The sequence below is a fragment of the Dasypus novemcinctus genome, chromosome 24 (assembly GCF_030445035.2).
Source record: "Dasypus novemcinctus isolate mDasNov1 chromosome 24, mDasNov1.1.hap2, whole genome shotgun sequence".
NCBI classification, from domain to species: domain Eukaryota; kingdom Metazoa; phylum Chordata; class Mammalia; order Cingulata; family Dasypodidae; genus Dasypus; species Dasypus novemcinctus.
In genome coordinates, this window is record NC_080696.1 from 41,901,573 (window position 1) to 41,929,365 (window position 27,793).

Below are 27,793 nucleotides of genomic sequence, written 5' to 3' on the forward strand. Positions count from 1 at the left end.
GTTGGATTGTTTCAGTTCCAATTTCAGCCAACTATGTAGAGAAAAAGAGAATTTTCAGTCACCTCATGCCACTGCTGATCCTTTCTCACTGTTACTCTGTCGGTGTGTGGTGCTTGGGTTCAAGGGCATTCCTGTGGGCTGGGAACCCAAAAGTTCTCTGCAATGTGATGGCTGTGGGTTTAAGGCTTTAAGCATGTTCTGAGATTTAAGGAGCAGCAGCATTGGTAGAAATAATGTTTACTAAGCATTTTTAATAACTTGAAGAAATAATTATGGTGTATTATGTGGAAAAAGAAATACAAAAATGTGTGTACTATGTAACTCCAATTATGTAAAAAAAATTAATAAAGGACTGGAAGGATACATGAAACTGCTAACAATGGTAGTCTCTAGGTGTCAGGGTATGGGGAATTTAGTTTGATTTTACACAGTTTGTACTTTTCCAATCTTTTTTTTTTTTCAGCAAGCATGCATCATATTTTTTTATTGATATTTCCTTTATTCTTTTTTTTCTTCTTTATTTTCTTTTAATTTTACATTAAAAAAATATGGAGTCCCCATATACTCCCACCCCACCCACCCCACCCCTCCCACATCAACAACCTCTTCCATCATTGTGGCTCATCCACCGCACCTGGAGAATACATTCTGGAGCACTCTTGCACCACATGGACAGTGGTCCACATTGTAGTCCACACTCTCCCCCAGTCTACCCAGTGGGCCACGGCAGAACACACAACGTCCTCATGCATCATATTTGTAATTTGGAAATAGACAATAAAAACAGAAGAGGGACGTGGATGTGGCTCAAGTGATTGGGCTTCTGCCTACCATATGGGAGGACCTGGGTTTGATCCCTGGTGCCTCCTGGTTAAAAAAAAAAAAAAAAAAAGTCATGCCTGCATGGTGAGCCAGTGCCTCCGTGGTGAGCCAAGTGCCCATGCAAGTGAGTCATGCAGCAAGATGATGATGCAACAAAAGAGAGAGGAAGGGGAGCGTCAGGGTGAGGAACAACAGAAACCAGGAACTGAGGTGGCACAAATGACAGGAAAATTCTCTCTGCAACAGAGGTCCCAGGATTGAATGCTGAGGTGAATCCTAGAGGAGAGAAATGAGAAGAGAAGACAAAAAGAGAAATAGATACAGAAGATCACACAGCAAATGGACACAGACAGCCAAAACAGCAGGGCAGGGAAGGGGGAGGGAAAACTAAAAACAACAGAAGAGAGAGGCCTTACACATGATGTTGGCGTGCAATGGCACCTACTGAGTGAAGGAAGGCAGAGTGGCTTAGGGTACCTGGATCACTCTCACTGTAGAATCTGAACCCCAATTTGTCAATGGACTCCCCTTCCATCAGGCCTTCTTCTGGCCTGCTGACCTGGTTCCTGATTCAGGAACTTCTAATCACCTTTGACAGATCTCCTTGTTTTCTGCTCATCAGGGACACTAGTTTTGATATTTCCTTGGTGAAGCCATTGCATAAAATTATCTCAAATCCTTATCAAAGTTCTCAAAGCTTTGCTGTCTCCCCACAGTCTAAGCCCTTGGGCATTTTCCCCGATAGGGCATAGACCCCAGGCCAGGTCCCTGCATAAATTCCAACTCCAGGGGCCTCCAAGAACCCATCTGTCCCAAAACAGCGCCTTTCCAGTCCTCCTCACTGCCCCATATGCAAACCATTAGCTTCTCTTTTTAAAGACCTCTTAAGGTGATGCTCATTTTAATGGGGTCAGGGCATTCTACCAGCCAGCAGGCATCTAACCCCATGGTCAGCAATTAGTCCATCTGATGAACCCCTTGCATCTGCACCTCAGCGGGGGGCAGAACCAGAGTGGATGATACATGAATAATAGGGAAGGGCTGGTTGTAGAAGATACCTCTGGGATGAGTGCTGGTCCCCAGAGCAAGGACATAGCCCCTGCTCCCCAACTTGTGGGTTTCTTGAGGACACCAGTCCTCTGAACTGCACAGCAGAATGCCTCTCACCCCGTAGGCTCACAGGAATAGCCACTAGCTCTCTCTTAGCACTTACCATGTGTCAAACCCCATGCCAAACTATTTACAGGCAGCACATCATTACCTCCTGGCAATTGCCCTCGATGAGTTAGGTACCATACTGACCCATTTCACCAGTGGGAGAAATAGAACTCAGAGTGACAAAGGAACTTGTGCAAGGTCCAAAGCAAGTGCGAGGCAGAGCTGGGATTCAAACACAGGGCAGTCTGGCTCTAAAGCTTGAACTCTTTCCCCCATTAACTCATTGATTAAATTAATACCTGCATGTTGATTGGGTTAATTGGCAGTGGAATCAAGAAGGCGTGGTTTGGGGGTTCCTTTAATCCCCCACCCAAAATCTCCTCAAGTTTTTATTTGTACAATTGACAGTGTTTTTCCATTTTATGTGCAAAATCCTTGCAAACTCAGCTTCAATCCCAACTCCTCCAGCCTGGGTATCGACTCTCACTGCCTCCTTTGTAGAAATTTCAGCTCCTCCAGCTGATGCCTGAGTGTGGGAGGTGGAGAGCCCAAAGCAACAGGGGACCTGAAAGTAAACTCTGCTGCCAGAAGCCTTCCCAGCTTTGGTGTTTCTCCCTGAGGTGCTGTCAATAAGCTTTTCTGAGAGCATTGCTCGGATTAGAGAATGAGCTGGTCCTGGTGGGGATCTCAGTTTCCAAGGCCCATTTCTAGCTCTTTCTGTGATCCAGACTGGATGCTCAGGCCACTGTGGGGATGTTCCCAACAACCCCCACTCCTCCCCTTTCCCATGCCTCTTACCTTCCTGTGGTCACAGAACCAAAGATTCTGCTAGAGTTCACGTTGACAGTAACAGAAATGTTCGTTCTCTAGAAAAACAAAAGAGGATGACGCAAATGCCTCAAGCTATTTAGGTATCCTATTGGCTCAGGAGACAAATTTCCAGAAAAGGGTAGCACAGCCAAATGTGGTATGTATGAAAGCAGCTACCCAAAGATTATGGACTGAAGGCACAGGAAGTGGCCCTTAAGAAGGTGGAGCCAGGGTTTCGAGATCTCCATCTTGATGGAAGCTTCAAAAAGGGGAATAAGTTCAAACTGACGACATGGAGCATTCAAATATGGGTACCTTCTGCCTATAAGCATGAATTTTAGAGCAGGTTCTACCAAGGAGATCCAGAAAGACCCCAAGCCTGGGAGAGTTTAAAGACTCCATCAGCTAATACTAATACCTGTCTTTGAGGGTGAGGATTGGCTGCCAGTGGGTGGGGCTGGACCAGGAAACCTCCGAAGGCTCCTTAAAACCCTGTCTCATCTGTGATGATCAGTTGCTTTATCTAAGCCCACTTCCTCTTACCAAGAGGTGAGCTTTTAAATGCAACACTGGGAAAGTATTTGTAGCAGCATCAATGAACAACTCCATTTTGACACCTCAGTTATGCCACAGAGGCTGGTAGAAAGTAAACAGGGATGCTGTTGTGTCCATCCAAAGGACAGAAGGCTGACTTCTGCTGAATCCTGAACAAGCTCAGGATTCGCTTGAACAGTGTCCAAGAAGTATTGAAGATGGACAAGGAAGGTGCTAGGGCAGAGACTGCTGTGTGTTTACTAAGACCTATTTCCTTTATCCACTGGCACCCAGCTGGACTACATTTCTCAGCCTCCCTTGCAGTTAGGTATGGTCATGTGACTTGGTTCTGGTCAATGGAATGTGGGCATCAGTGATGTGTGCCACTTCCAGACCTGGTCCATGAAAACACCTGTGTGATTCTCCAGTCACTTTTCCTATCCATTGGCTGTATGGACAAGATTCCAAAGCCCTACCTAGAGGACGTAGGAGGCATAGACAGAAGGAGCCTTTGTCCCTAAGCGAGCATGTGGTATGCCATCTGCCAACAAGGAATACCTGATTGTACTTCATGTAAGTGAGGAATGCACTTCAGTTGGGTAAGACTATTAAAATTTGGAGGTTATTAATTAAATCAGTTAGCCTACCCTAAGTACACATGGCTGATAATGACTAAGTTTTTTGAGGTCTTCAAGTTTTTCCCTTTTTAAATATCATTTTATCAAGCCATAATTTATATACCATATAATTCACCCATTTATTGTACAATGAAGAGATGTTGGTATATTCACAAAATTCTTCAATCATTATCACAATCAATTTTGGAACATTTCATCTCCCCTAAAAGAAACCCTGTATCCATTGGCATTTGACCCCAGATTCCCCAAACCCCCAGGCCTAGGCAACCACAAATTTATTTTGTTTTGTCTCTATCAATTTGCTTATTCTGGACATATCATACAATATGTGACCTTTTGTGACTGGCTTCTTTCACTTAGCATAATATGTTAAAGGTTCATGCATGTTGTAGCATGTACCATTCCTTTCTATTGCTGAATTATATTCCATTGTGTGGATATACCACATTTTGTTTCTCCATTCCTCAGTTGATACACTTACAGGTTTTCTGGTGTCTTGAGCAGGTAGCTTCAATTATTGATTCGAAGTCTTTCCATTTTTCTAACATATACATTTTAGTACTCTAAATTTCCTTTTGGCACTGCTTTAGCTGTGTCCCACATATTTTGATATGCTGTGCTATTGTTTCCATTCTGTCCTATATATTTTTTCATTTCTCTTGAGATTTCCCCTTTTATTCAAGGATTATTTAGAAATGTGTTGTAGTTTACAAGTGTTTAGAGATTTTGCTTTTATCTTTTGGTTGTTGGTTTCTGGTTTTATTCCATTACGGTCAGAGAAAAACCCTATGATATCAATTCCTTTAACTTTGAATTTTATGGCCCAGAATATAGTCTATCTTGATGTATATTCTGCATGCACTTGAATAGAATGTGTCTTCTATTGTCCTGGGTGGTGTGTTTTATAAATGTCCATTAGATCTTGTTGGTTCATTGTGTTGTTGGTTTCTCTTAAATCTTGCTGATTTTATGACTAGTTCTTTAAATAGAGAGAGAGAGAGATATTGAAGTCTCACAGTAAATTTGTGGATTTTTCTACTTCTTTAAGCTCTATCAGTATTTGCTTCATATATTTTGCAGCTCTGTTGTTTTATGCATACCCATTTAGATTTACTATAGCTTCTTGGTGAACTGGCCCTTTTATCATTCTCCATCTCTGGTAGTTATCTTCACTCTGATGTCTACATTATCTGATATTAAAATAGCAACTCCTTTCGTTTTATTCATTTGCATGATATATATCTTTTTCCATTCTTTTACTTTTAACCTGCCCATAATGTTATATTTGGTGTGAGTTTCTTGTAGGCAGTATAATATTTTCTAATCCACTCTGGCAATCTCTGTCTTTTAATTGGTGCTTTGAGACCATTTATATTTGATGTAATTATTGTGATGTTAAGCCTCAGGTTTACCAATTTATACTTCGTCTTCTGTTTGTCCTCTCTGTTTTGCTTCTAACTTCCTGTGAGTTACTTGAACTTTTTTTAGAATTCTATTTTGATTTGCCTATAGTGTTTTTGAGTGTATCTCTATGTATAGATTTTTTAGTGTTTTCTCTAGTATTACATTATATATGCTCAACAAGTCTACTGGTGTCATCATCTTACTTCCTGTATTAGTCAGGGTTCTCTAGGGAAACAGAATCAACAAGAGATATCTGTTAATAGTACATGATTTTCTAAGAGTCTCTCATACAGCCGTGGGGATGCACAAGTCCAGGTTCCGCAGGCAGGCTGCAACCAGGGGCTCCAAAGAAAGTCCAATGAAGGTACTTGACGAGTTCTGGGCTGACGTTGGCTGTCCAAAGACGAGCTGGGAAATTTTCTCTCAATGCTGGAATCACTTCCCCTTTTAAGGCATCCAACTGATTGGATTAAGCATCACTCATTGCTGACGGCAATCTCCCTGATGGATGTAATTGTAACCAACTATCTATGATTCATGACTGCAGTAAAGTCAATGGTGAGACTAAGGTACATAAATGCCCTTGTATTACAGTTAGCCCAGTGCTTGCTTGACCAAACAACTGGGCACAATTACCTGGCCACGTTGACACAATAGCCTAGCCATCACACTTCCCATTATGTCCTTTATCCTCCCCATTTATAAAATAAGTGTTTTAAATATTTCCTCTCTATACATTTAAAGCCATACATTTAAAACTATATTAGACTGTGTTGTGATTTTTGCATCAACAATCTTGAGTTTTAGAAAACTCAAGAGGAGAAGGGAAACCTATCCTATTTGCCATACTTTTGTTTAATGTGTTCTTTCTTCTTTTCTGGTATTCCAAGTTTCCATCATTTATCATTTCCTTTCTGTCTAGAGAAATTCTTTAGCCATTCTTTTAGGATAGATCTGTTGGTGACAATTTTTCTTAGTTCTTCTTCTCTGAGTATGTCTTGATATTCCCTTTATTCCTGGAGGATATTTTTGCTGGTTACAGGATTCTGAGCTGACAGATCTCTTCTTTCAGCACTTGAAAAATATTGTGCCATTTTCTTCTGGCCACTGTGGTTTTTGATGAGAAAGTTGCTGCCATTGGAATTGTTTTTCCCACATAGGTAAAGTGTCATTTTTCTCTAGCTGCTCTCAAGACTTTTTTTGTCCTTATTTTTCAGAAATGTAATTATGATGTGACTTGGCATTGCTTTCTTTTGGCTTATCCTATTTGCAGTTCACTAAGGTCTTGAATCTGTATATCTCTTGCCAAATGTGGGACGTTTTCAGTCATTACATGTCAAGTATTTTTTCAGCCCTTCTCTTTCTCCTCTCCTTTCGAGACTCTGATGACAAGAATGTTATCTTTTGTTATAGTCCCACAGGTCTCTAAAGAGGTTCTTTTTTTTTTTCTTTCTATTTTTCTCTGTTGCTGTTACTGTATAATTTTTGTTGTTCTATCATCTAGTTCACTGGTTCTTTCCTCTGTCCCTTCCTATTGTGGAACACATCTACTGAGATTTTTATTATTCCATTTAGTTCTACCTTACAGTTTCTATTTCTTTGGGAGAGACTTTCTAATCATTCACTTATTTCAAGGATGTTTGTAATTGCTTATTGGAGCGTTTTTATCATGGCTACTGTGAAATCTTTGTCAGATAATTCCAATATCTCTATGATCCCTTGTCAGATATATAATTTGCAAATATTTTCTCTCATTATATGGGTTTTTTTTTTCCCACTTTCTTGATGGTATCTATTAAAGTACAAAAGTTTACAATTTTGATGAAGGTAAATTTATCAATTCTTTTTCTTTTGTCACTTGTTCTTCTGGTGTCATATCTAATAAGGCTTTGCCTAATCCCTGTAATAAAGAGTTATTGTAAGGATTTCTTCTTAGAGTTTTATAGTCTCAACTCTTAGACTGGTCTATGATCTGTGTGGAGTTAATTTTTATGTGGTATACAGAAAGGATCCAATTTCATTCTATCACATGTGGCTATCTAGTTGCTTCAACACCATTTATTAAAAAGACTATTATTGCCACTTTTGTCAAAAAAAGTTGGAAAAAAAAACAGTTGTAGGGGAGCAGATGTGACACAAGCAGTTGAGTGCCCGCTTTCCACATGGGAGGTCCTGGGTTCAGTTCCCAGTGCCTCCTAAAAACAAAGACAAGCAAGCAATCAATTGAAAAAACAAACTTAAGAACGCCAATGTGGCTCAGTGGCCTCCTGCAAGTTTCCCACTTATGAGGTCCCGGATTCAATCCTAAGCCCTGGTACCTAAAACAACAACAACAACACAAAAACAAACAAACAAACAAAAACACAGTTGGGCGTATATGTGAGAGTTTATTTCTGGACTTTCAGGTCTAGTTCATTGACCTATATATCTATCTTTGTGCCAATATCACACTGTCTTGATTACTGTGGCTTTGTAATAAGTTCTGCCATTGAGGAGGGTGTGTTTTCCAACTTTGCTTTTCTTGTTAAAGATTGTTTTGGCTATTCCAGGAACCCTGCATTTCCATATGAATTTTAGGATCATCTTTTCTATTTATTGTTTTAAAACCACCTGGAATTTTTTTTAGGGATTGGCATAGAATATTTAATTTGGGGGAATATTGCCAAGTTTCTTGAAATTTTATGCCTTCTTTAAAAAGGTAATTGGATGATTTTCCTTTACAGCAATTTAAGTAAGTTTATGCTTTTAAATTTTTACAACAAACATAATTGAGTGAGAAAGCTAAAATCTTCATTTCAGATAAAGTGAAAGACCTTTCAGGTTTCTTATAACTCTGACAGTATAACTTGATGAAATATGCCCACTGATGCCAGAGATGGAAATAAATAGCCTTCACCATCTATCAGCAGTGTGTGACCCTTTGCATGACCCTTTGATGCCCTGGCCAGTATCAGACTTACCGCCCTGAGTTGAAAGAGTGGCATGCGGTCAGAGGATTGGGGCAGGAGAGCAAAAGCCTTTATATCCATTACTGCCATTAGGGTTACATTTCCAGGGGTGAACATCAGGAATGGTGCAGATTCAGGTGATACCTCAAGCTCCATTTCCATATTGGGTACAACTTGGCCAGCTAGAGAGAGAGGGCAGAGACTCAGGGGAGGGCAGCAGACAGAGGGGAGGGGAAGGTAGACAGGTCCTCAAGGTTCAAATCTCTAAAGGCCCTAACTCAGCACTGGAACTATCACAGGATGGAAGTAACTACATTTTCTAGAATTTTTTTTTTTTTTTTGGCAAGAGAGGACTGTGATGCTTGGAAGGGGAGATTTTGAGGAAATATCTGGGGTAGGTGCCCAGAAGGACATGTTCAAATAGCAATGGATGGTCACCAGACTGACTTCTTTGCAGGTCTGCTAGTGTTGACTGGGGTGCAAATTTGGGGCCAGAACTGAACTTGACTTCCTGGGTCAAGAGAGAGGAGCCTAAATGTTGTTCTGCACTCGACCCCCACCCATTTTCAACTATGTGTCTAATAAACATACAGCTCTAGTGCTCATGGCCTTGGCTCCTCACGATCAGCCTGCTCAGGATGCTCCCTTTGTGCCCTGGAGGGACCCTTGTAGACTTGTACTAGCTGAGTGCTTTAATCTTCCATTTGATTCTATCCCACTTGACAATGGGGAAACTGAGGGCCAGCGAGATTGAGTTTCAAATCTAGATAACAGCTTATTCAGGATTCAAATCCAGACAGTCTGAACCCAGACCCAGTGTCTTTATGCTGCAAGAAATCAGAGAACAGTGGAATTTGAACAAAAAATTAGCCTCATAATTTTTATTTTTACCCACTGTTTTATCAGGTAAGATGATCATTTGGGCAAAGCCTACACTCAGCACATTGGTGTCCACATAAAATCTTCAGATTGGGTTAGGCTGAGGAACGTTTATCCTTCGTGATGAGGAGACAGAGGACTCACCTTAGGAATCAGGACCCGGAAGGAGCTGGTGTGCAGGCTGACTGAAGACTCCAGGGGAATCTGCAGCAGAGAAACCAGGATACTACTCACATAGCAGGACAGGATAATAGCCAGAGATGTGTTCACCTGTGTCACACAGCCTGAGTTCAAATGCTGCTTCCGCCATTTTTTAGCTGACTGATGGCTGGACAGCCTTGTTAGGTTCTTTATCTGGAAAATAGGGAAAGAATAGCATTTATCTCATGGTGTGTGAGGATTAGATGAGATAATATATGATGTACATAAATGCTAAAATGGTAAGGATTATGCCTGGAACATAGTAAATGCTTAATAAATGTCTGTTACTGTTATTTACTCCTTTTTTTTTTTTTGAGTTTTTTTTATTGTATTTTTTTGAAGATATATAGATCATAAGAAAAAGTTACATTATACCCCATATACCCCATATACCCCACACCCTACCCCACCCCACTCCTCCCACATCAACAACCTCTTTCATCAGTGTGGCACATTCATTGCATTTGGTGAATATATTTTGGAGCACTGCTGCACCGCATAGATAATAGTTTGAATTGTAGTTTACTTTCTCTTGGGCCTCTCCTCAATGGACCAACTAGAGTTTGTAAACACCACATTCTGGCATTTGATGCCCTTTCCTGTATGGCTCCTCCAACCAGCTTTTCCAGCATCTCTCAAGGCGTCCATTGTCGACAGCACCTCTGCCCCCATCGCTTGCTGACCCTTCGCTGCGCACACCCTGTCTCTCCCTGTGCACATTCCCCTTCCTTGACCTCTCTTTCTGCTTACCTGCTCTCTTTGCCTGGCCTGCCCCTATACAGCTGTCTCTGGATGGTGGCCATGAGGGCACAGCTCAGATCGCCCTTCAAGAGGATCAGCTACAAGGGGGCAGCAAGCTGACACTGTCAGCTGCCTCACATCGGACCCCCGCACCGTTCACATGGAGGCCACGCTCTCCCCAGACTGCTCCCATTCCGTGGCTGAGCATGGCAGGGCCAGCAGAGCCCGGCAATTTCTGCCTGACCTGGGCCTCCTCTGCTAAGAAGCCTTCGCTCTGTGTGTCCCCAGCAGCTTGGCTGAGACGTCCTCAGAGCTGTGCAGTCTGAGGCTCCTGCTGCCCCATCCTCCCTCCTGCCCTCTCTCCCTTCACAGATGTCCAAGGCCCACCCCACCGACCTGTTCTTCCCCTCTCGCTTATCCTTCACAGGCATTTCCCTAGTCAGCCTCTAGCAAGTCTAATGCTCATGGCATCTGCTCCTCAGGGGACCTGATACGACACACCATAGTCTGTCTGTCTTAAAAAAAACCTGCTAAATGTGCGCATCTGTATTATGTGTCAGACACTAGGCTCTTCACTGACAATACCTCATATAATCCCAGGGGAACAGGCACTAGTGGGGTCTACTTGTACAGAGGGAAACTGAGGTTTGGCAGAACCTATGTTTGGCAGGCTCCAAACTCTGCATTCTTCCCTTGCTCCCTCCAGCAACCACTGCAGTTCTAAACCCCACCGGAAGCTTTCTCCCGGGGTCCCCAGCTCCACACACCCCACTCACATGCTCGTTCCAGATGATGGAGTTCGTGCGCCTGTCCTGGTGGTAAACCCGGCTGGCTGTGTTGAAGACATAGTTGGAGACGGCCAAGTAGACCATGCGCTCCTGCTTCTGGAGGAGCATGAGGCCTGGAGCCTCAGAGGGGACTGGGGAGCGCGCTTCGGCTAAAGACTTCACCCTGGAGACAGAAGGACACATCAGGCACCCAAGGGTCCTACTAGAGGGAGTGTGGGGCAGAAGCGGCCAAAGCCCCATGGGGACACCTCCTCGGCAGGGGGTAGTGACCTGGGAGGCGGTTCCTTTCCAGATTGTGGACCTGGCCTGCTGGGAGATTCCCTCCCACCCCACAGCATCGAGGCTTGACAGGTGCCTGGAATACTGCTATTATAGCGTCATCCCTTTGGGGTGGAGAAGTGAGCCCTGCGTTCCCACAGGCCTCAGGGGGTGGCAGAGGAAACGCAGCCTGGAGGTGCATGCAGGGGCTCAGGAGCACAAAAGCCTGGATCCAACCAGCTGTGGGACCTGGGGCAAGTCACCAGCTTTCTTGTGCCTCAAAATCCGCAACCAGTCAAATGAGGACAATGCTAATAGTTCCTACTTCACAGGGTGACATGAAATTTTCACTTGTCAGTATTTGCACAAACACTTACAACAGCACCTGCCACATAAAAAGATACACATGAGTGTAGGTTAAAGAAATCAAACTGCCAGGAGGGGGGCCTCAGGGGCCTGGCTCAGGGCACAGGGAGCTGTGGAGGTGACAGCAATGAAGAGGGTGTATTCGTTTCCTACTGCTGATGTAATAAATGACCACAAATTTAGTGGCTTAAAACAGCACGAATATATTCTCCCATATTTCTAGACATAGAAGTCTAAAATCAAGGTGTTGGTAGAGTCACCTTCCTTTCTGTAGACCCTAGGGGAGAGTCTGTCTCCTTGCCTTGCCCACCTTCTAGAGGCTGCCTGAGCACCTTGGCTTGTGACCCTTCCTTGCATCACTCCAACCACTTGCTTCCCTCCTACTCTGGCTTCTGTCATCTCATGACCTCTGTCCCTCTGATCTCCTGACCCCTCTTCTAAGGACCTGGTGATCATGATGGGCCCTCAGGATAATCCAGGATAATCTCTCCACCTCAAGATCCTTACATTGCCCTCATGTGCACAGTCCCTTTTGCCATGTTAGGTAACATACTCACAGGTTCCAGGGATTAGCCTACCACAAGGGGAGGGGAAGCAGCAATGATAGTGCTACCATCTACATTTAATACGTGCCAAGCCCCTGCTGAGCTCCTTATACGCATCAGCTCACTTCATTCCCACCACAACCTTACGAGGTAGCCTGTGATTACTATTCCAACTTAATAGAGGCTCAGGGAGGTTAGGTAACTCTCCCAAGGTCCCACAGCACAACACTGGTGGGGGCAGGATTCGAGCTCAGGTGCTCTGGACTCATGACAGACCATGTTGGCTGAGAGACTTGGCCTTAGGTTTTGCTGGACACGGTTTGGTTACCCCATCAAGGGCAAGGGTCAGGGATGTGGACTGACAGACAGATGGACTGGAAAGGAAGGAGAGGATTCAACCCTGGGAGCTGGAGCTGATTTCCTGCTAGTCCTCAGCTCCACAGCATTTGCCCACAATCTCTCACCTTAAAGAACACATCCAGGCCTTGGGAGGACACCATGGGGGCATCTACCAGACTGTAGTCGATGCCAGCTACCTCATCAATCAACCAGGTGACTGTGGAACAGGAAAGATGCAGGGTTATGACCAGGGTAGCCAAACGCAGCTGGGAAGGTTGCATACTGCACAACTGTAAGGAGCTCTGTTCACATGGACTAGAGCCTTTGGGCGATAGAAATGGGGCTGAGGTTGATCCATGGTGCCTTGTGACATGGAAAGAGATTGCTTCATTCAATCATTCATTCATTCATGCATGCATGCAATCACTAAATATTTTTGAGCAGCAACACAATGGAGGGTTGAGCAAAGGGTTCAGCCCTAGACAGGGAGACATGGAGGAGGTGCTGCTTGGGCCAACAACAGAAGGAAGAATAGGTGTTAACTGGGTGAAGAGGGTGGATGTGGGGGAAGAAAATTGCTGGTAGAGAGAACCGCATGCTATGAGATCCTGGAGGAATATGGAGCATATTAGGAGAACCATTGGGGTCAGTGTGGTTGGACACAGAGGACAAGTCAGGGAGGGGAGCACGATGAAGCTGGAGGCAGGGGTGGTGGGCTCGCCTGGACCATGCAACGTCTTGTCGCCCTGGTTGGGCTGAGTATTGTGAGAAGCAGAAGGACCTTTGAAGACTCAAGAAGGGGGCCTGACCTGACCTGATGTAGGACTGGAGAAGCCTCGGTGGCAGCCAGAGGGGCAGGGCTGGGAGGTCCCCCAGGCCTGCGCAGGGAGCTCTGACCATGCCTATGTGGTCAAAGCAGCCAGGACATAGCCCACATGTGATTCCACCACGTATGTGTAACCACCCACCACCACCTCCTGCCCCTGGCAGGTTTCCCAGTCACAACCTCTGAACCCTTCACCTACCACCACTACCTGCACCACCCAGAGACAGCAGAACCTCAGGGAGGGGCTGCCCCATGCCCAACTCTGGATGGAGAGGCCCTCGATGGGGAGGGTACGGGCCCTTGAGGCTAGATGTTTCCAGGATACCAGGCACTGTGGTGTTTAATGGCTTCCAGGGAGTGAGGGGCTCCAAACCTGGCAGAGTCCGAAGATAGGGCTGCAGGTCTGAGGATACTGCTCTCTTGATCGCTTCACAGATCTGCCGAAAGTGAGGGAGAACACCGGGTGAGCCCCTCCTCTCTCCTTGCGGAGGTGACCCTTTCCCACTCCCACCTCCAGACCCCAGAGGGAATGGCCCTGGCCTGTAGGCCTGGTCTGCAGGCAGTACTGGCCGAGGCCACCAGAGGGACCCAGAGCAAAGGAAGGAGGAGATCCAACCCAGAATACGGTTCCTCAGTCACTAACTTCCTCCTGCGTAAGGTATGGAATTCCAGGCTGGGCGAAGTCCCAGGAGCCCCTAGTCCTGGGATTTCCTAGCTTCCGCCATTCCTATGCCATCCTTGTGATTTTGCGCTTACCATTTCTCTCCCTTGGTTATTTACTCCATACCTGCCTTACACCAATAGCTTCTAAAACGTTACCTAAGTTTTAAAAAAAATACAAAAGCTCTATACGCTCTCATCGGTGGAAAACTGGTATCCCTTGACATGAAGAGGAAATATCTTGAAAAATGAATACAAGGGAATTGAAGAAACGCTGAGGATGGCTTTCTAGATGCTGTTTCTTGGAGAGTAAATGCCAGTGTTTCGTTTCAGAGAAGTGTTCAGGATACATTAGTCTCAAACTGAGACTCTCCCTTTGACACAACAAGGAGTAGAGGGAGGACTGCTAAGGAAATCACTTGTTTATTCTGCTTTCTGCACAATTTAATAGCAAGGTTTCACATGGCATAGCTTCAGCTCTCAGTTGAAGGGAAGTTTCCCCGTTTTGAGACCCATCGTAGTACAAACTCCAAGCAGGCAAGAGTGCCTCTGTCCGTGGCCTGTCGGCCTCTCCTGGAGCAGCGGGTAGGCCAGCGTTGCCCAGGCAGCCATGCCTCCCGGGGCTTGGGGTGTGTCCTCCCTGGGGCCAACGCCTGTCCACCCCCAAGTCCCAAGGCAGGGGTCCTCTACTGCACAGCCTGTGAGAGCTTTGTCCAGAGTCTCTAGACACTGAACCCAATGACTATGTCCTCTGAAACTGTCCTCTCCTCGGCTTCAGCCTCCTCTACCCCCCAGTTACATGGGATGCAGATTTCTCTGGCCTTTGATTCCTGTATTTATAGGGCAGAGACCACTACCCACCCCTGGCCTCAGCCTGCCACATAGGAGGACTGTGGAGCATAGATGACAATTGAAGTTGCCTCGCCCCGTTCACCCAGCTCCTACTCTTTGCAGGCACTGGTGAGTGTCCAGGTACGACGGCATCAGTCTTCACATCAGCCATGAGGTAGGTGCTATGGTTATTCCTGTTTTATAGATGAGAATCCTGTGACTGGAGAGATAAGCCAGTCACCCAAAGCCTCACCGCCAGCCAAGTGGCAGAGCTGGAGTTGAACCCCAGAGTGTCTGACTGTGGGGCTCGCCATCTCAGCAGGAAGATTCAAGGGGGTGAAATCCAACTGTGAAATGGCTCTGAAACTGAAATAGTGATGACTGCTCTGAGCAGACCTTGTGTGCCAGGTACTTCGTGGTTATCTCATTGATCCTCCCCAGTGCTTCGAGGTAGGGGCCATTGCCTCCACCCTAGTAACGAGGAGACTGAAGCTCCAGGGGTGCATCACCTCACCCAGAGTTCCACATGGTGAATGGAAGAGGCACCCCTTTGCCTCCACAGTCAAGCCTTTTCCAGAGGTGAGTGACCCTGTGGGCCAACCTCACTGCTGTTCTCAATATGGTTGGCATTTTTTAGGGTGTCTTATTCAAGAAATATTTTCCTGTCGTCAAGGTGATCACAATATACTAAGTTTGCTCCATAAAGATATTAAGATTTGCTTTGGCATTTAAATCCTTAGACTATGTGGAGTTGAGTTTTGTGTATGGTGTGAAGGTGGGATCCAAACTCATTTCTCCCCCATATCTCTCCAGTTTTATCTGCGACTACATAATCAAAGATCACTCTATCTATTCCAAATGCTAATTTAGCCTATGTAGTCATAAGAACTCGGGAATACCTTAAAATTTGTCTTTGCAGCAGGAATGACACAGGTTTTGCCAAGCAAATTCAAATGGCAACATACTTAGAGAAGACTGTCTCCAAACACGATCATGTACATGCCAATGATTAACCAACTAACCTTTTGTTCCAATGTATTTTTCAAGTTGTTTTCAATTCTTTCTTGAAATAGGTTCAGAATCCAACTGGAGAAAAAAACAAAGAGTGTCTAATCACACGTTAGGATTTACTTCATTCCCTAAGTAAACCACAGGTTAGCCTTCGACCTGCGCTTTCCCCATCCTGTCCAAGATGGGCCCCAACCTGATGAATTTAACCCAAGGTGGGTGATCCATGGTTTTCTCCTAATCAGAAAAGTGAGTGGGAGTAGGCTAGTTGGGGAAGGGGTATCTATGTACATCTGTGGTTTATCTCTCCAGCATCGTTTTCCTTCCTTCTTTGGAAACCTACGCCTTCACACTTTCAGTTCTTGCTGTTCAATGGGGCTAACCCCAGTCCTCCCCCCAGGTCTCAGAGTGGCTTCGGGGCCCCGACTCAGCTGATCAGTGTCCATAATGACAGCTCCAGGGTCAGGCATGTGCCCCAACAGCTAGTGAGAGCTTTCCACAGGGCTCTTCCTGGAGCTGCTGGAGAAGCCACTTTTCTCTTTTGCTGAGATTTCAGGCACTAAGGGTCAGGGAAACCTTGGCATCCAGGGACCATCTTTGCCACTGTAGAGGTAGGAAACATTGCCTGAGAATGAAGCTAACAAAGGTAAAAGGCAGAACTAAAAGACAGAGAGATTCCTGATGATCCTGGATCCAGTGACAGCTTTGTATCCATCCATGAACTTTTCAGGCATATGTGTGAGCCAATCTACTCCTTCAATGCTTAAACCTCTGAAATGTATTCTGTACTTGCAATGTAAAGGAGTTGGATAAATTTAAAGGTCAAAAATCTTGGGAAGTTTTGGAAAGGGGAATAGTTTTGCCTCCAAACCTCTCTGGAGGGCAATTCATTAGTATATATAAAAATTACAAATTGCACATACTCTATAACCCAGCAATTCCATTTAGAATATTTAACCTACAATATGCTGACCCAACTGCAAAATAATGTTATGTACAAGGTTATCCTGTGTAGAATTATTTGTAAGATCAAAAGAGTAGAGAAAAAAGACTAGAGGGGAAAGCTCTCCAAACTAAATGTCCATCTATGGAGAGCTAGTTATATACGTTATAGTGTCTTCATACAATGAAGTGTTTTTTTTAAAGGAATCTCTTGTGTTCTGATGTGAAAGGACTTCTAAATACATCATTAGGTGAAAAAAATATAGGAACCTAATACTGTATATAGCATGCTACTATTTGTGTAAATAGCAAAAGAATAAAATGTCTCGATGTGCAGGCATAGACTCACAAAAACCATCTCCAAAGTGCTGTTAATATTGGTTACTTCTGACGTGGGAACTGGTCAGTGGGGGAACAAGATGGGGAGAGATTTTCTTACTCTGTACCCTTTTGCAAATTTTGAATTCTGAGCTAGGGTGAATGAATGAATTGCCTATTCAAAAACACTTTTTAAAACTTGCAATGTATAAGGAGGGGGTAAGACCCACCCTGTATACCCGCCAAAATTCCCCCAACAACTAATCTGGCAGGCCAGCAATTAGTCGTTGACTCACTCGATCAACGAACATTTTCCTCTCCTACAGGCTAGGCCCTGTGTTAGGTGCCGAGGGGATGGTGGTGAACAAGACAGCCTTGCCTTCTGACCTCTCAGAGTTTGCGAAGTGAGTCTAACCTGTTTCAGATAAAGCTGCTCCCCAAGAGCCCCTCCCAACCACAGCCACCATTAGGTGGGAACATGGCCCAGAACAGGCTTTCCCACACCATGTTCTTTGGAATTCTGTGGGGAGAGGGAGGATGGTGGAGAAATAAGGGAACTAAGTTAGTTGAAAAAACTTGTGTTGAAACTTGTTTCTCCTGTGAAGTTTTCTTTACCATTAGGTGCCAGGTGGTTGAGTGAAAGTTGATGCATGCTTTATTGGTCATGCTCAGCTCTGCAGATTTGTGATTAGGACTTTTTTTTAATTTTTAATTTTTAGTTTATAAGTTAATGGATTTTTCCGTCCTTATGATTCCTTCCCTAATTTTGTGCTGAAGAAATTAATGTGATAGAACCAGACAATCATTTCCTGGGGTTCTGAAGAAAGCATTGGGTGTCTGTCCCCTAAGCAAGCCTGGGACCCACAGCCTGGCTGAACCAACAAACAGACGGTTGCTCCTTGGCTGTTGCCATAGAGACCATGGCTAGGATCCCTGACAACTTGGGTGGGGTGTTGCTTCTAGGCCTGTCCTCTCCCATACCCGTTGAACCAAGGCAAAGTTCAAGAGATTGAACCAGGAGATCTTCCATGGATCAGAGACTCCATAAAGTCCTCCTGGATGCTTTCTTCCTCTTCTTGCCCCAATTCATTGCAACCTCCTATATATGCCTGGACACAGTCCTTCTCTCTACCTCTACTGCCATCACCTACTTGGGGAATCTTAAAATCTTGTTCTTCTGCCTTATCAGGGGCAACGGGCTCAGCTGAATGCTGAGGAAGTTCCAATCATCTCAAGCAAGAGTGCAGGATCCTTACCTTAGCCTGCCAGAGATGTCAACGCCGACCTGGCCAATGGCATTGCTGCAGTGGGCCACAGAGGCAGTCAGTCGCCCAGAGTGGTCCTTGCCCAAGTTCAAAGAAACTGATATAAAAATGCCATCCACACTCAAAGCAAAGGAGCCCGACAGAGAGCTGGTTGGGAGAAACGAGAAGCAAATGGTTGCGTAATCTGAGCAGCTCCAGGATCCAGAGAGGATCCAAAAGGACACAGACCTGGGTTTGACTCCCAAGTCCCCACTAGCTATCTGCGTATCCTCTCTGAGGCTCAATTTATCAAAATAGAGCAGCCAATGTCTACGAAATATTTTCTATGTGCCAGGCACACTGCTGAATGCCTTACATAGGTTATTTTGTTTAATCCACAACTGCATCTATTGAAGTGGGTTATTATTAACTTCATTTTATAGGTGATGAAACTGTCAGAGAGAGAACTCAGTCCCTTAATACAGTGGGCTTTTAAAAACCCAGGAATGGAAGTTAAGGGTGAGAGGACATGCCTTTGCCCAAAGCTGACAGATGTTCTAACTCAAATACTACTTACATGAAAGCCTTTTTCACCTTCCACATCCCCTGGACAGACACGTAGCTACTGGACAGGGAAACTCTTATATCCTGCCATGGGAATAATTTCAATTCCAAACACTGGATTGCAGAGTGATTGATCCTCAGACTGGGGAAGGAAGGCAGACTGTCAATTCTAGACAAACCAGGGGCATATCAGTCTCCTGAATGAGTCCATAGAGGCCCCTCCAACCTCTCATTCTGTTTTTCAAATTTATTGGCCTAAACCACAAAGAACAATCAAATCATCTCATTCACTTGCTTCAAGATCTGCTCAGGGTCTGTCTCCTCCAGGAAGCCTACCCTAACCTTCCAAAACCAAATACCTTTCTCTCTCCTTCATTAGTGCCCCCCCCCCCCCCCCCCGCATGGCTCCTCCTGTTCATCCTGCTCACTTGGCCCTCACATCCACGCCAGTGCTGGGGCTGACTTAATATTGTGTACCTGTCTCCAGAGCTGAGGCTGGGTTCCTCCAGAGAAGGAGCCTACCCTCTTCCCATTCTCCCACATGTTATATTGTACATACAGCTCACCATTTATATCAGAGCTTGCCTGTGGGTAACCTCTGTTCCTTAGGTAGCCCTCAAACATGCTTTTGTTTCTCAGACATAGTGTTTTTTAAACGTGATTCACTCATCAAGATTTTAAAATTGGGAAGCGGACTTGGCACAGTGGTTAGGGCATCCGTCTACCACATGGAAGGTCTGCAGTTCAAACCCTGAGCCTCCTTGACCCGTGTGGAGCTGGCCCATGCGCAGTGCTGATGTGCGCAAGGAGTGCCGTGCCACAGAGGGGTGTCCCCGCATAGGGGAGCCCCACGCGCAAGGAGTGCACCCTGTAAGGAGAGCCGCCCAGCATGAAAGGAAGTTCAGCCTGCCCAAAAATGGTGCCACACACACAGAGAGCTGACATGACAAGATGATGCAACAAAAAGAAACACAGATTAGCTGACAACAACAGAAGCGGACAAAGAAGAACACGCAGCAAAATAGACACAGAGAACAGACAACTGGGATGAGGGGTAAGGGGAGAGAAATAAAAATAAATAAATAAATCTTAAAAGATTTTAAAATTGGGATATTCACACAAAAAATCTGGAAATCTGAGTTCTCTTGGAAAAATCAGAAGGGAATGTGAACAACTATAGAAGCCCTCCTTTAAAATGGGCAGGTGCCCTCAGGTAAACACCGTACTGGTCATTTGCTCTCAAATCCATTCCCTGCCCATCCCTTTCTTCCACATACATTGAATGGGAATGACCTGTACAAAGGGCATTTCCAAGGCTCCCCTGAAATTGGCCCTATTTAGGATGTCCAATGGGAAACATTGGGGGAGATTAGTGGGTGGAAGCTGGGAGAAGCTGGGTGTTTCTTCTCCTCTCCCTCTGTTAGAATTGTGTCTCTGGCAGTGGCTCTGTTTCTGCTGTGCTGCCAGATGCCACTGGACAGCCCATTCCTTCATGATCCCAGCTCCTAACTAGAGGCCTTGACCCCTCTGCTCTGTTGATTCCACTGCTTGTCTTTGTACCTCCAGGGGTAGGGGTGCTAGTGATCCCATTTTTACTAATCTGGATGGATTCTTTGGTTCTTATTTGGCTCATCAGCTCATCTAACACCTTTGAAGTGAATTTCCTGTATTAAATTCCCACCATTGAAGTACCTGGTGTAGGCTTTGCTTTCCTGGCTGGTCTCAGATAGAGTCACCTTGCCTGATACTCATCTATATTGTCTTTAGGCCTGTGTGGCCACTTAAGTTAGTGATATATCTGATCAATACTGATTCATTCACTTAACAAACATTCATTGTGATCCTGTTGGAGGTATGGATGCCACAGAGATTCAAAACTCATCCTTAGACGTGAGAAGCTCATAGTTGGTGGCAGATCTGATGGACGTGTGAATAGACAAGAGTAATCTACTATGATAACCAGGTACAAGGGGTGCTCTAAGGCTGTGGGAAGGGGCAACTCTAAGCACCATGGACTAGATATTGCATGTGTGTGTGAATGTGTGAATTTAAAATTGTTCCTTTTTGCCCACTACATTTAGAAATTGTCTCTAGAGACCTGGGAAGGATTCCAAAAGTCAACCACTTCTATAGGTAATGGCTAAAGTACCCTCCAGGACCTATTCTGGACTCTGCAGGAGCTGGGGAGGAAAATCCATGTAACCAAGGAATGCATCTGTAGACATGTAGAAAGAGTAATGGGTAAGACTCTGAAGACTGAATGAATGAAAGCTGGGAGGAGATGTTAAGGTTAGTTGAGTCCTTCAAGCAATAGATATGGGGAACCAGGGCTTATTCTCCAGGACCAGGAGGACCTCTGACTTTATTTCTTCCCTGGGGATATGTATGGATGCTATCCTCAAGACAGATATACAAATAAAATATAAATAGGTCCCCAAAAGATTTAAAGCCCTTGATTATGTCCCCTAAAAGGCTCTGGATGGATGGATGGATGGTATGTCTCAAGTAGATCCCTAATCTGGGTAACCAGGAGATCCAGTGGCCCTAGGAGAGCAATAATCCAGGACTAGAGTCTCCACAGCACAGACTTAGTGATGAATGATTTCTAAGAGTATCCCTTCTATACTGATGATCCAAGAAACATTTAGCACTTTCTAGAAGGCCCAAAAAAGCCAGCCATGGTGCCTCTGTCTTTAGTCTGAGAGTTGACCCCATCCCAGCTCTTGATCACTCTTTCCCCACCCATCATCCTTCCTGCTCCATTGTCCCTGTGGTGGAGAAGGCAGACCTCACCTGTGGAAGTTATAGCTTACTTGTCCAATCCAACTGACGGTGAAAATTCCTGAAAAATCAGGCAACGTGATGTTGGAAAGCTCATTCTTGAGGATGTCAACTCCATAACGGCAGGCTGGTAAGAAAGAGAATGTGCTTTGAGTTAGCTCATTTAGGGGGATGCAACTTAGTATAACAACTGGATGGCCAGGCTTTGGAATCACATGGACTGGGATTGAATCCAGGATTTTCCACTTATTCTTGGTATAATCTTAAGCAAGTTCTTTAACATCTCAGACACTGATTTTATCCATCTATAAAATGAGGGTTAATAATGATACCAACCTGAACTTGACAATTAAATTAGCATTTTGAACTCAAAATGCTAGATAAATGGCAATCATTACTATTGATCATTCAACAAGATTTTCGAAGCAACGATAAAATACATTGGGGCTTTTGAGGACTCACTTACTGCAATTTTGGTCAAACTCTGGGGGTTTTCCGTATTGCCTGGCCAGATGTTAGCAGCGCAGATTCCCAGGCCAAATTCCAGTCAGTTTTGTATGGATCCAGAAATCTACATTTTAACAAGTGTCCCAGCAATTTGAATGGGAAAATGCTGATCGAGTCTTTTCCTTACTCTCCTGTTTTCAAGAGGGAAAGCTGAAGCCTGGAGCACAATGTATCCAAGGCTTGTAAGCCAGGTAGTGGCAGAACCCCAAACATGTGGCTCCTTGTCCTTGCTACTACTCCAGTCTAGTGGGCAACAGTGGACCCCAGAAGGAATAACCAAGCCCCCTTGCCATATTCCAGGCCTTCTCTGGTGACCCTGGCCACAACCCCAGGATTAGAGGACCCTTCTCCAAAGCAGGAGACCTCTGCCAGCAGCAGTAGGGCCACCACTGTACAATATGGTCTTGACATCTTCCTTGTCCTCAGCTCTTCCCTGGAACAGATGGCTCAGAATCTCTTTGTAGTTGACAGCAGAATCCAAGGTGCTTATAAAACCAGGGATCAGATGAGGAACTGAGCCCAGCTGGGAGGGGGAAACATTCAAGGCTTTGGAGCAGCCCAGTTTCCAGCAACTCGTGATGTGGAGAAGGATACTTGTGAAACTGTTTGAGGTTTATTTCTGTCCTGAAAGTAGAAGTGGTGCGATGACCTCCAACCTCTTCCTCCTCTAAGCTGTCCTGCCCAGGACTACCAGAAGAGCTTCCCCCACCCGCAAGACCTGTCTCTACCTGAACACACTCCTTTCATTCCTCCTTATCTACAATCTGAAATCCAGTCACTCAGTCTGGCAGCAAAGGCCGCCATACCATGACTACAATGGACATGTCCAATCAGATCTTCCACTGCCCCAGACTGCCTGAGCCTTGCTCTCTAGCTCTGCTGGAATCCCACTGTTCTCCACCTCCATCGCACACATTCCCATATTTGTCAGCCCCTCTTTACCTGCCTGGAATGTTTCCCCTTTCTTTAGTTGCCTTGCAAGACCATCTCAAGTCTAATCACAAATACAGTGGATAGGTTCCAGACACTTTCACGTTTTCTCTTGCCTATACCTGTTTGTTTATTTTCTCAAGCAAATCAATTTTATTGATACATATTAATAGAGCATACAATTAATCCAGAGTGTACAATCGATGGTATTTGGTATAATCACACAGTTGTGCTCATCATTATTAGAGCATTTTCATTATTTCAATAATAATAATAAACAAAAACCACACAAAGACACAAGAAAATTCTTCACTTCTCAATCTCTCTATATTTCCCCAGCTGTACTTCACTATTTCTAGATATTCTTGCACATTATTAACTAATGAGTAATTATTTATTTATTAAGCAGTTTTATTGAGATATATTCACATGCCATATGATCTATCCAAAGCATCCAATCAATGGCTTTTAGTATAATCACAATATCGTCCATTCATCACCACAAAAAATTTTAGAACAATTTCATTTCTCCAAAAGGAAAAACCCCACACCCTTAGCATTCTCTCCCCAGACCTACATAACCACTAATCTAATTTATCTTAATAAATTAATTTATATTTAAATTTTATATAAATGGCATCATACAATATGCAGTAGGTTGTGTCTGGTTTCTTTCACTTAGCATAATGTTTTTTGTCTGATATTAACATTTTATAGTATTAGCATACATTTGTTCACCTTCAAAGAAAGACAGTCTTACATATGCAATTTTACCCATATTCATATTTTGCATGCGGTTTTACTATGCTATACAGTTCCATGTTACATTTTTTAGCTTTCCTTTTAGTAATATACATGGCCATAGACTTTCCCTTTAAACCACTTTCATACCCACATGATAGTACTGCTGGTTACAAACATTATGTTGGGCTTTCACATTTTCTGTTCATTTCCAAAGATTAACACACATCCTTTTTACCAATTCTGCACAAGTTAAGCCTCAGCTTTCCAGTCTCTAAAATCATTCTATTTTCTGGTGACTCATATTCAAGTCAGTAACTCCATAGGTTACACAATATATTGAGTTCAATGTAGTGAAATCATACAATATTTATCCTTTATTGTCTGGCTTGCTTCACTCAACATAAAGTCTTCCAGGTTCATCATGTTGTCATATGCTTTACGAATTCATTTCTTCTTGCAGCTGCATATTCCATCATGTGAATACACTGCAGTTTGTTTATCCATTAATCAGTTGATGAACACCTGGACTGTTTCCAACTTTTGGCAATCATGGATAATGTTGCTATGAACACTGGTGTGTAGCTGTCTGTTTGTGTCATTGCTCTCAGTTCTTCTGGGTATATACCCAGTGGTGGTATTGCCAATCACATGGCAAATCTATATTTGACTTTTCTAGGAATTGCCAAACACCTGTACCATTCTACATTCCCACCAACAGTGAATAAGTGTTCCTATCTCTCCACATCCTCTCCAACACTTGTAGTTCTCTGTCTTTTTAATAGTCACCATTCTGATAGGTGTGAAATGATATCTCATTGTAGTTTTGATTTGCATTTCCCTAGTCACTAGTGATATTGAACAATTTTTCATGTGTTTTTTGTTTGTTTGTTTGTTTTTGCCATTTGTATTTCTTCTTTGGACAAATGTCTATTCAACTCTTGCCCATTTTTTAATCAGGTCATTTGCATTTTATTGTTGAGTTGTAGGATCTTTTTAGATACCATGGATACTAAACCCTTGTAGGACATGTGATTTTGAAATATTTTCTCCCATTGAGTCATTTCACCCTTTTAACAAAGTCATGTGAGATGCAAAAGTGTTTAATTTGGAGAAGAACCTATTTCACCCTTTTAACAAAGTCATGTGAGATGCAAAAGTGTTTAATTTGGAGAAGAACCTATTCACCTATTTTTTTCTTTTGTCATGCATGCTTTGAGTGTAAGGTCCAATAAACCACCATCTACCACAAGGTCTTTAAGATGTCTCCCTATGTTTTCTTCTAGTTGTTTTATGGTCCTGTCTTTTATATTTAGGTCTTTGAACCATTTTGAGTTGATTCATGTGCAGGGAATGAGATAGGGGTCCTCTTTCATTCTTTTGGTTATGGATATCCAGTTCTCCAGCACCATTTGTTGAAGAGACTGTTTTGTCCCACCAAGATGGACTTGATAGGTTTGTCAAAAACCAATTGGCCATAGAGGTGAGGACTTATTTCTGGACTCTCAATTCTATCCCACTGATTGATGTGTCTATCTTTATGCCCATACCATGCAGTTTTGAGCACTGTAGCTTTGAAATATGTTTCAAGGTCAGGCAGTGTAACTCCTCCCACATCACTCTTCTTTTTAGAATGTTTTGGCTATTTGGGTGAACTTACCCTTCCAAATGAATTTGGTAATTGCCTTTTCTATTTCTGTTAGTAGACTCTTGGAATTTTGATTGGTATTACACTGAATCTATAAATCAGTTTGGGTAGGATTGACATCTTTATGATATTTAGTCTTCCAGTGCATGAACATGGAATACCTTTCCATCTGTTTAGGTCTTCACTGATTTCTTTAGCATCGTTTTATAGTTTTCTGCATATAGGGCCTGTATTTCTTTGGATAAATTGATTCCTAGGTATTTGAGTCTTTTTGTTGTTATCGTAAATGAATTTCTCTGATTTCCTCCTCAGATTGTTAAATACTAGTGTACAGAAATATTACTGACTTTTGCATGTTGGTCTTGTATCATGTCACTTCGTTGCACTCATTTATTAACGTAAGTAGCTTTGTTGTAGACATTTCAAAATTTTCTAAATATAGGATCATGTCATGTCATCCACAAACAGTGAAAGTTTTACTTCCTCTTTTCCTATTTGGAGGCCTTTTTTTTCTCCTCTCATTGCTCTAGCTAGAACTTCTAGCACTATGTTGAATGACAATGGTGACAGTGGGCATCCTTGTCTTGTTCCTAAACTTAGAGGGAAAGCTTTCAACATTTCCCCATTGAATTTGATGTTGGCTATGGGTTTTTTATGTATGCCTTTTATCAAATTGAGAAATTTTCCTTCTATTCCTATCTTTCAAAGTGTTTTAATCAAAAAAGGATGCTGGATTTGCTGAATGCCTTTTCTGCATTGATTGAGATGATGTGGTTTTTATTTCTTCAATTTGTTAATGTGGTGTATTACATTGATTGATTTTCTTATGCTGAACCAGTCTTGCACACCAGGAATAAATCCCACTTGGTCGTGATGTATAAATCTTTTGATATGCTGTTGGATTCTATTGGCAAGTATTTTGTTTAGAATTTTTACCTCTATAATCATTAGCGAGATTGGGCTGTAATTATCTTTTCTTGTAGTGTCTTTATCTGGCTTTGGTATTAGGGTGATGTTGGCTTCATAAAATGTGTTGGGTAATTTTCCCTCTTCAATTTTTTGGAAGAGTTTAAACAGGATTTGCCTTAATTCTTCTTGAAATACATAGTAGAATTCACCTATGAAGTCATCTGGTCCTGGACTTTTCTTTCCTGGGAGATTGTTGATGACTGATTCAACCTCTTTAGTGGTTGGTTTGTTAAGTTCTTGTATTTCTTATAGTGTCAGTGTAGGTTGTTTGTGCATTTCTAGGAATTTATCCATTTCATCTAGATTGGCTAGTTTGTTGGTATATAGTTTCTCATAATATCCTCTTAGGATTCTTTTTATATTGGTGGGGTCAGTCATAACTTGGCCCCCGTCATTTCTGATTGTATTTATTTGCATCTTCTCTCTGTTTTTCTCTGTTAGTCTAGCTAGGAGTTTGTCAATTTTATTGATCTTCTCAAAGAACCAGCTTTTAATTTTGTTTATTTTCTCTAATTTTTTTTTGTTCTCAATTTCATTTATTTCTGCTCTAATCTTTATTATTTCTTTCCTTCTTTTGTTCTTTTTCTAGTTTCTCCAGTTGTTCATCTAGATCTTTGATTTTTGCTTTTTCTTCTTTTTTAATATAGACATTTAGGGCAATAAATTTCCCTCTCAAGACCGCCTTTGCTATATTCCATAAATTTTGATAAGTTGAGTTCTCATTTTCATTAGTCTGAATATATTTACTGATTTCATTTCAATTTTTTTGGACACACTGATTATTTAGGAGTATGTCGTTTAGCCTCCAAACATTTGCAAATTTACCTCTTTCCTGTCTGTTATTGATTTCCAGTTTCATTTCATTATGATCTGAGAAGTTGTTTTGTATAATTTCAAACTTTTTATATTTATTGAGAGCTACGTTATGACCTAATATGTGGTCTATGCTGGAGAAAGATCCACTTGAGAAGGGCACTTGAGAAGAATGTATAATCCAGTTAGTTTGGGTGCAACATTCTCTTAGGTCTGTTAGGTCTAGCTTGTTTATCATATTGTTCAAGTTCTCTGTTTCCTTGTTGATCTTCTAATTGTTCTAGCTAATGATGTAAGTGGTGTCTTGAAGTCTCCAACTATTATAGTAGAGATGTCTATTTCTCCCACCAGTTTTGCCAGAGTTTGACTCATATATTTTGGGGCACTCTGGTTATGTGCATAAATATTTATGACAGTTATTTCTTCCTGGCAGATTGTCCCTTTTATTAGTATATATAATGGCCTTCTATATCTCATAACTTTTTTTTAAGGTTTATTTTATTTATTTCTCCCCTTCCCCCTGTTGTCTGCTCTCTGTGTCCATTTGCCATGTGTTCTTCTGCATCTGCTTGCATTATCT

At 43.1% G+C, this 27,793-nt stretch overlaps 1 protein-coding gene across 1 annotated transcript; it reads right to left on the reverse strand.

Moving 5' to 3' along the window:
- Positions 1–2,778: 2,778 nt before the first annotated feature.
- Positions 2,779–21,721, reverse strand: LOC111765424 (lipopolysaccharide-binding protein-like). Its single transcript, XM_058287072.1, has 9 exons — positions 21,618–21,721; positions 18,838–18,966; positions 18,273–18,428; positions 15,771–15,834; positions 13,631–13,694; positions 12,557–12,648; positions 10,912–11,086; positions 8,327–9,547; positions 2,779–2,846 (listed from the first exon to the last, which is right to left on the reverse strand). Exons 2-7 carry the CDS (start codon positions 18,861–18,863, stop codon positions 11,045–11,047), a joined length of 444 nt encoding a protein of 147 aa, XP_058143055.1. The 5' UTR covers positions 18,864–18,966; positions 21,618–21,721; the 3' UTR covers positions 2,779–2,846; positions 8,327–9,547; positions 10,912–11,044.
- Between the last annotated feature and the right edge of the window lie 6,072 nt (positions 21,722–27,793).

Coding starts and splice junctions, on each gene's coding strand:
- LOC111765424 (XM_058287072.1), bottom strand. CDS start 18,863: ATGTGGAAGGTGAAAAAGGCTTTCAT. Junction 15,835..18,272: donor GACATCTCTGGCAGGCTAAG/GTAAGGATCCTG, acceptor TTTTTTCTCCAG/TTGGATTCTGAACCTATTTC. Junction 12,649..13,630: donor CTATCTTCGGACTCTGCCAG/GTTTGGAGCCCC, acceptor CCTGTTCCACAG/TCACCTGGTTGATTGATGAG.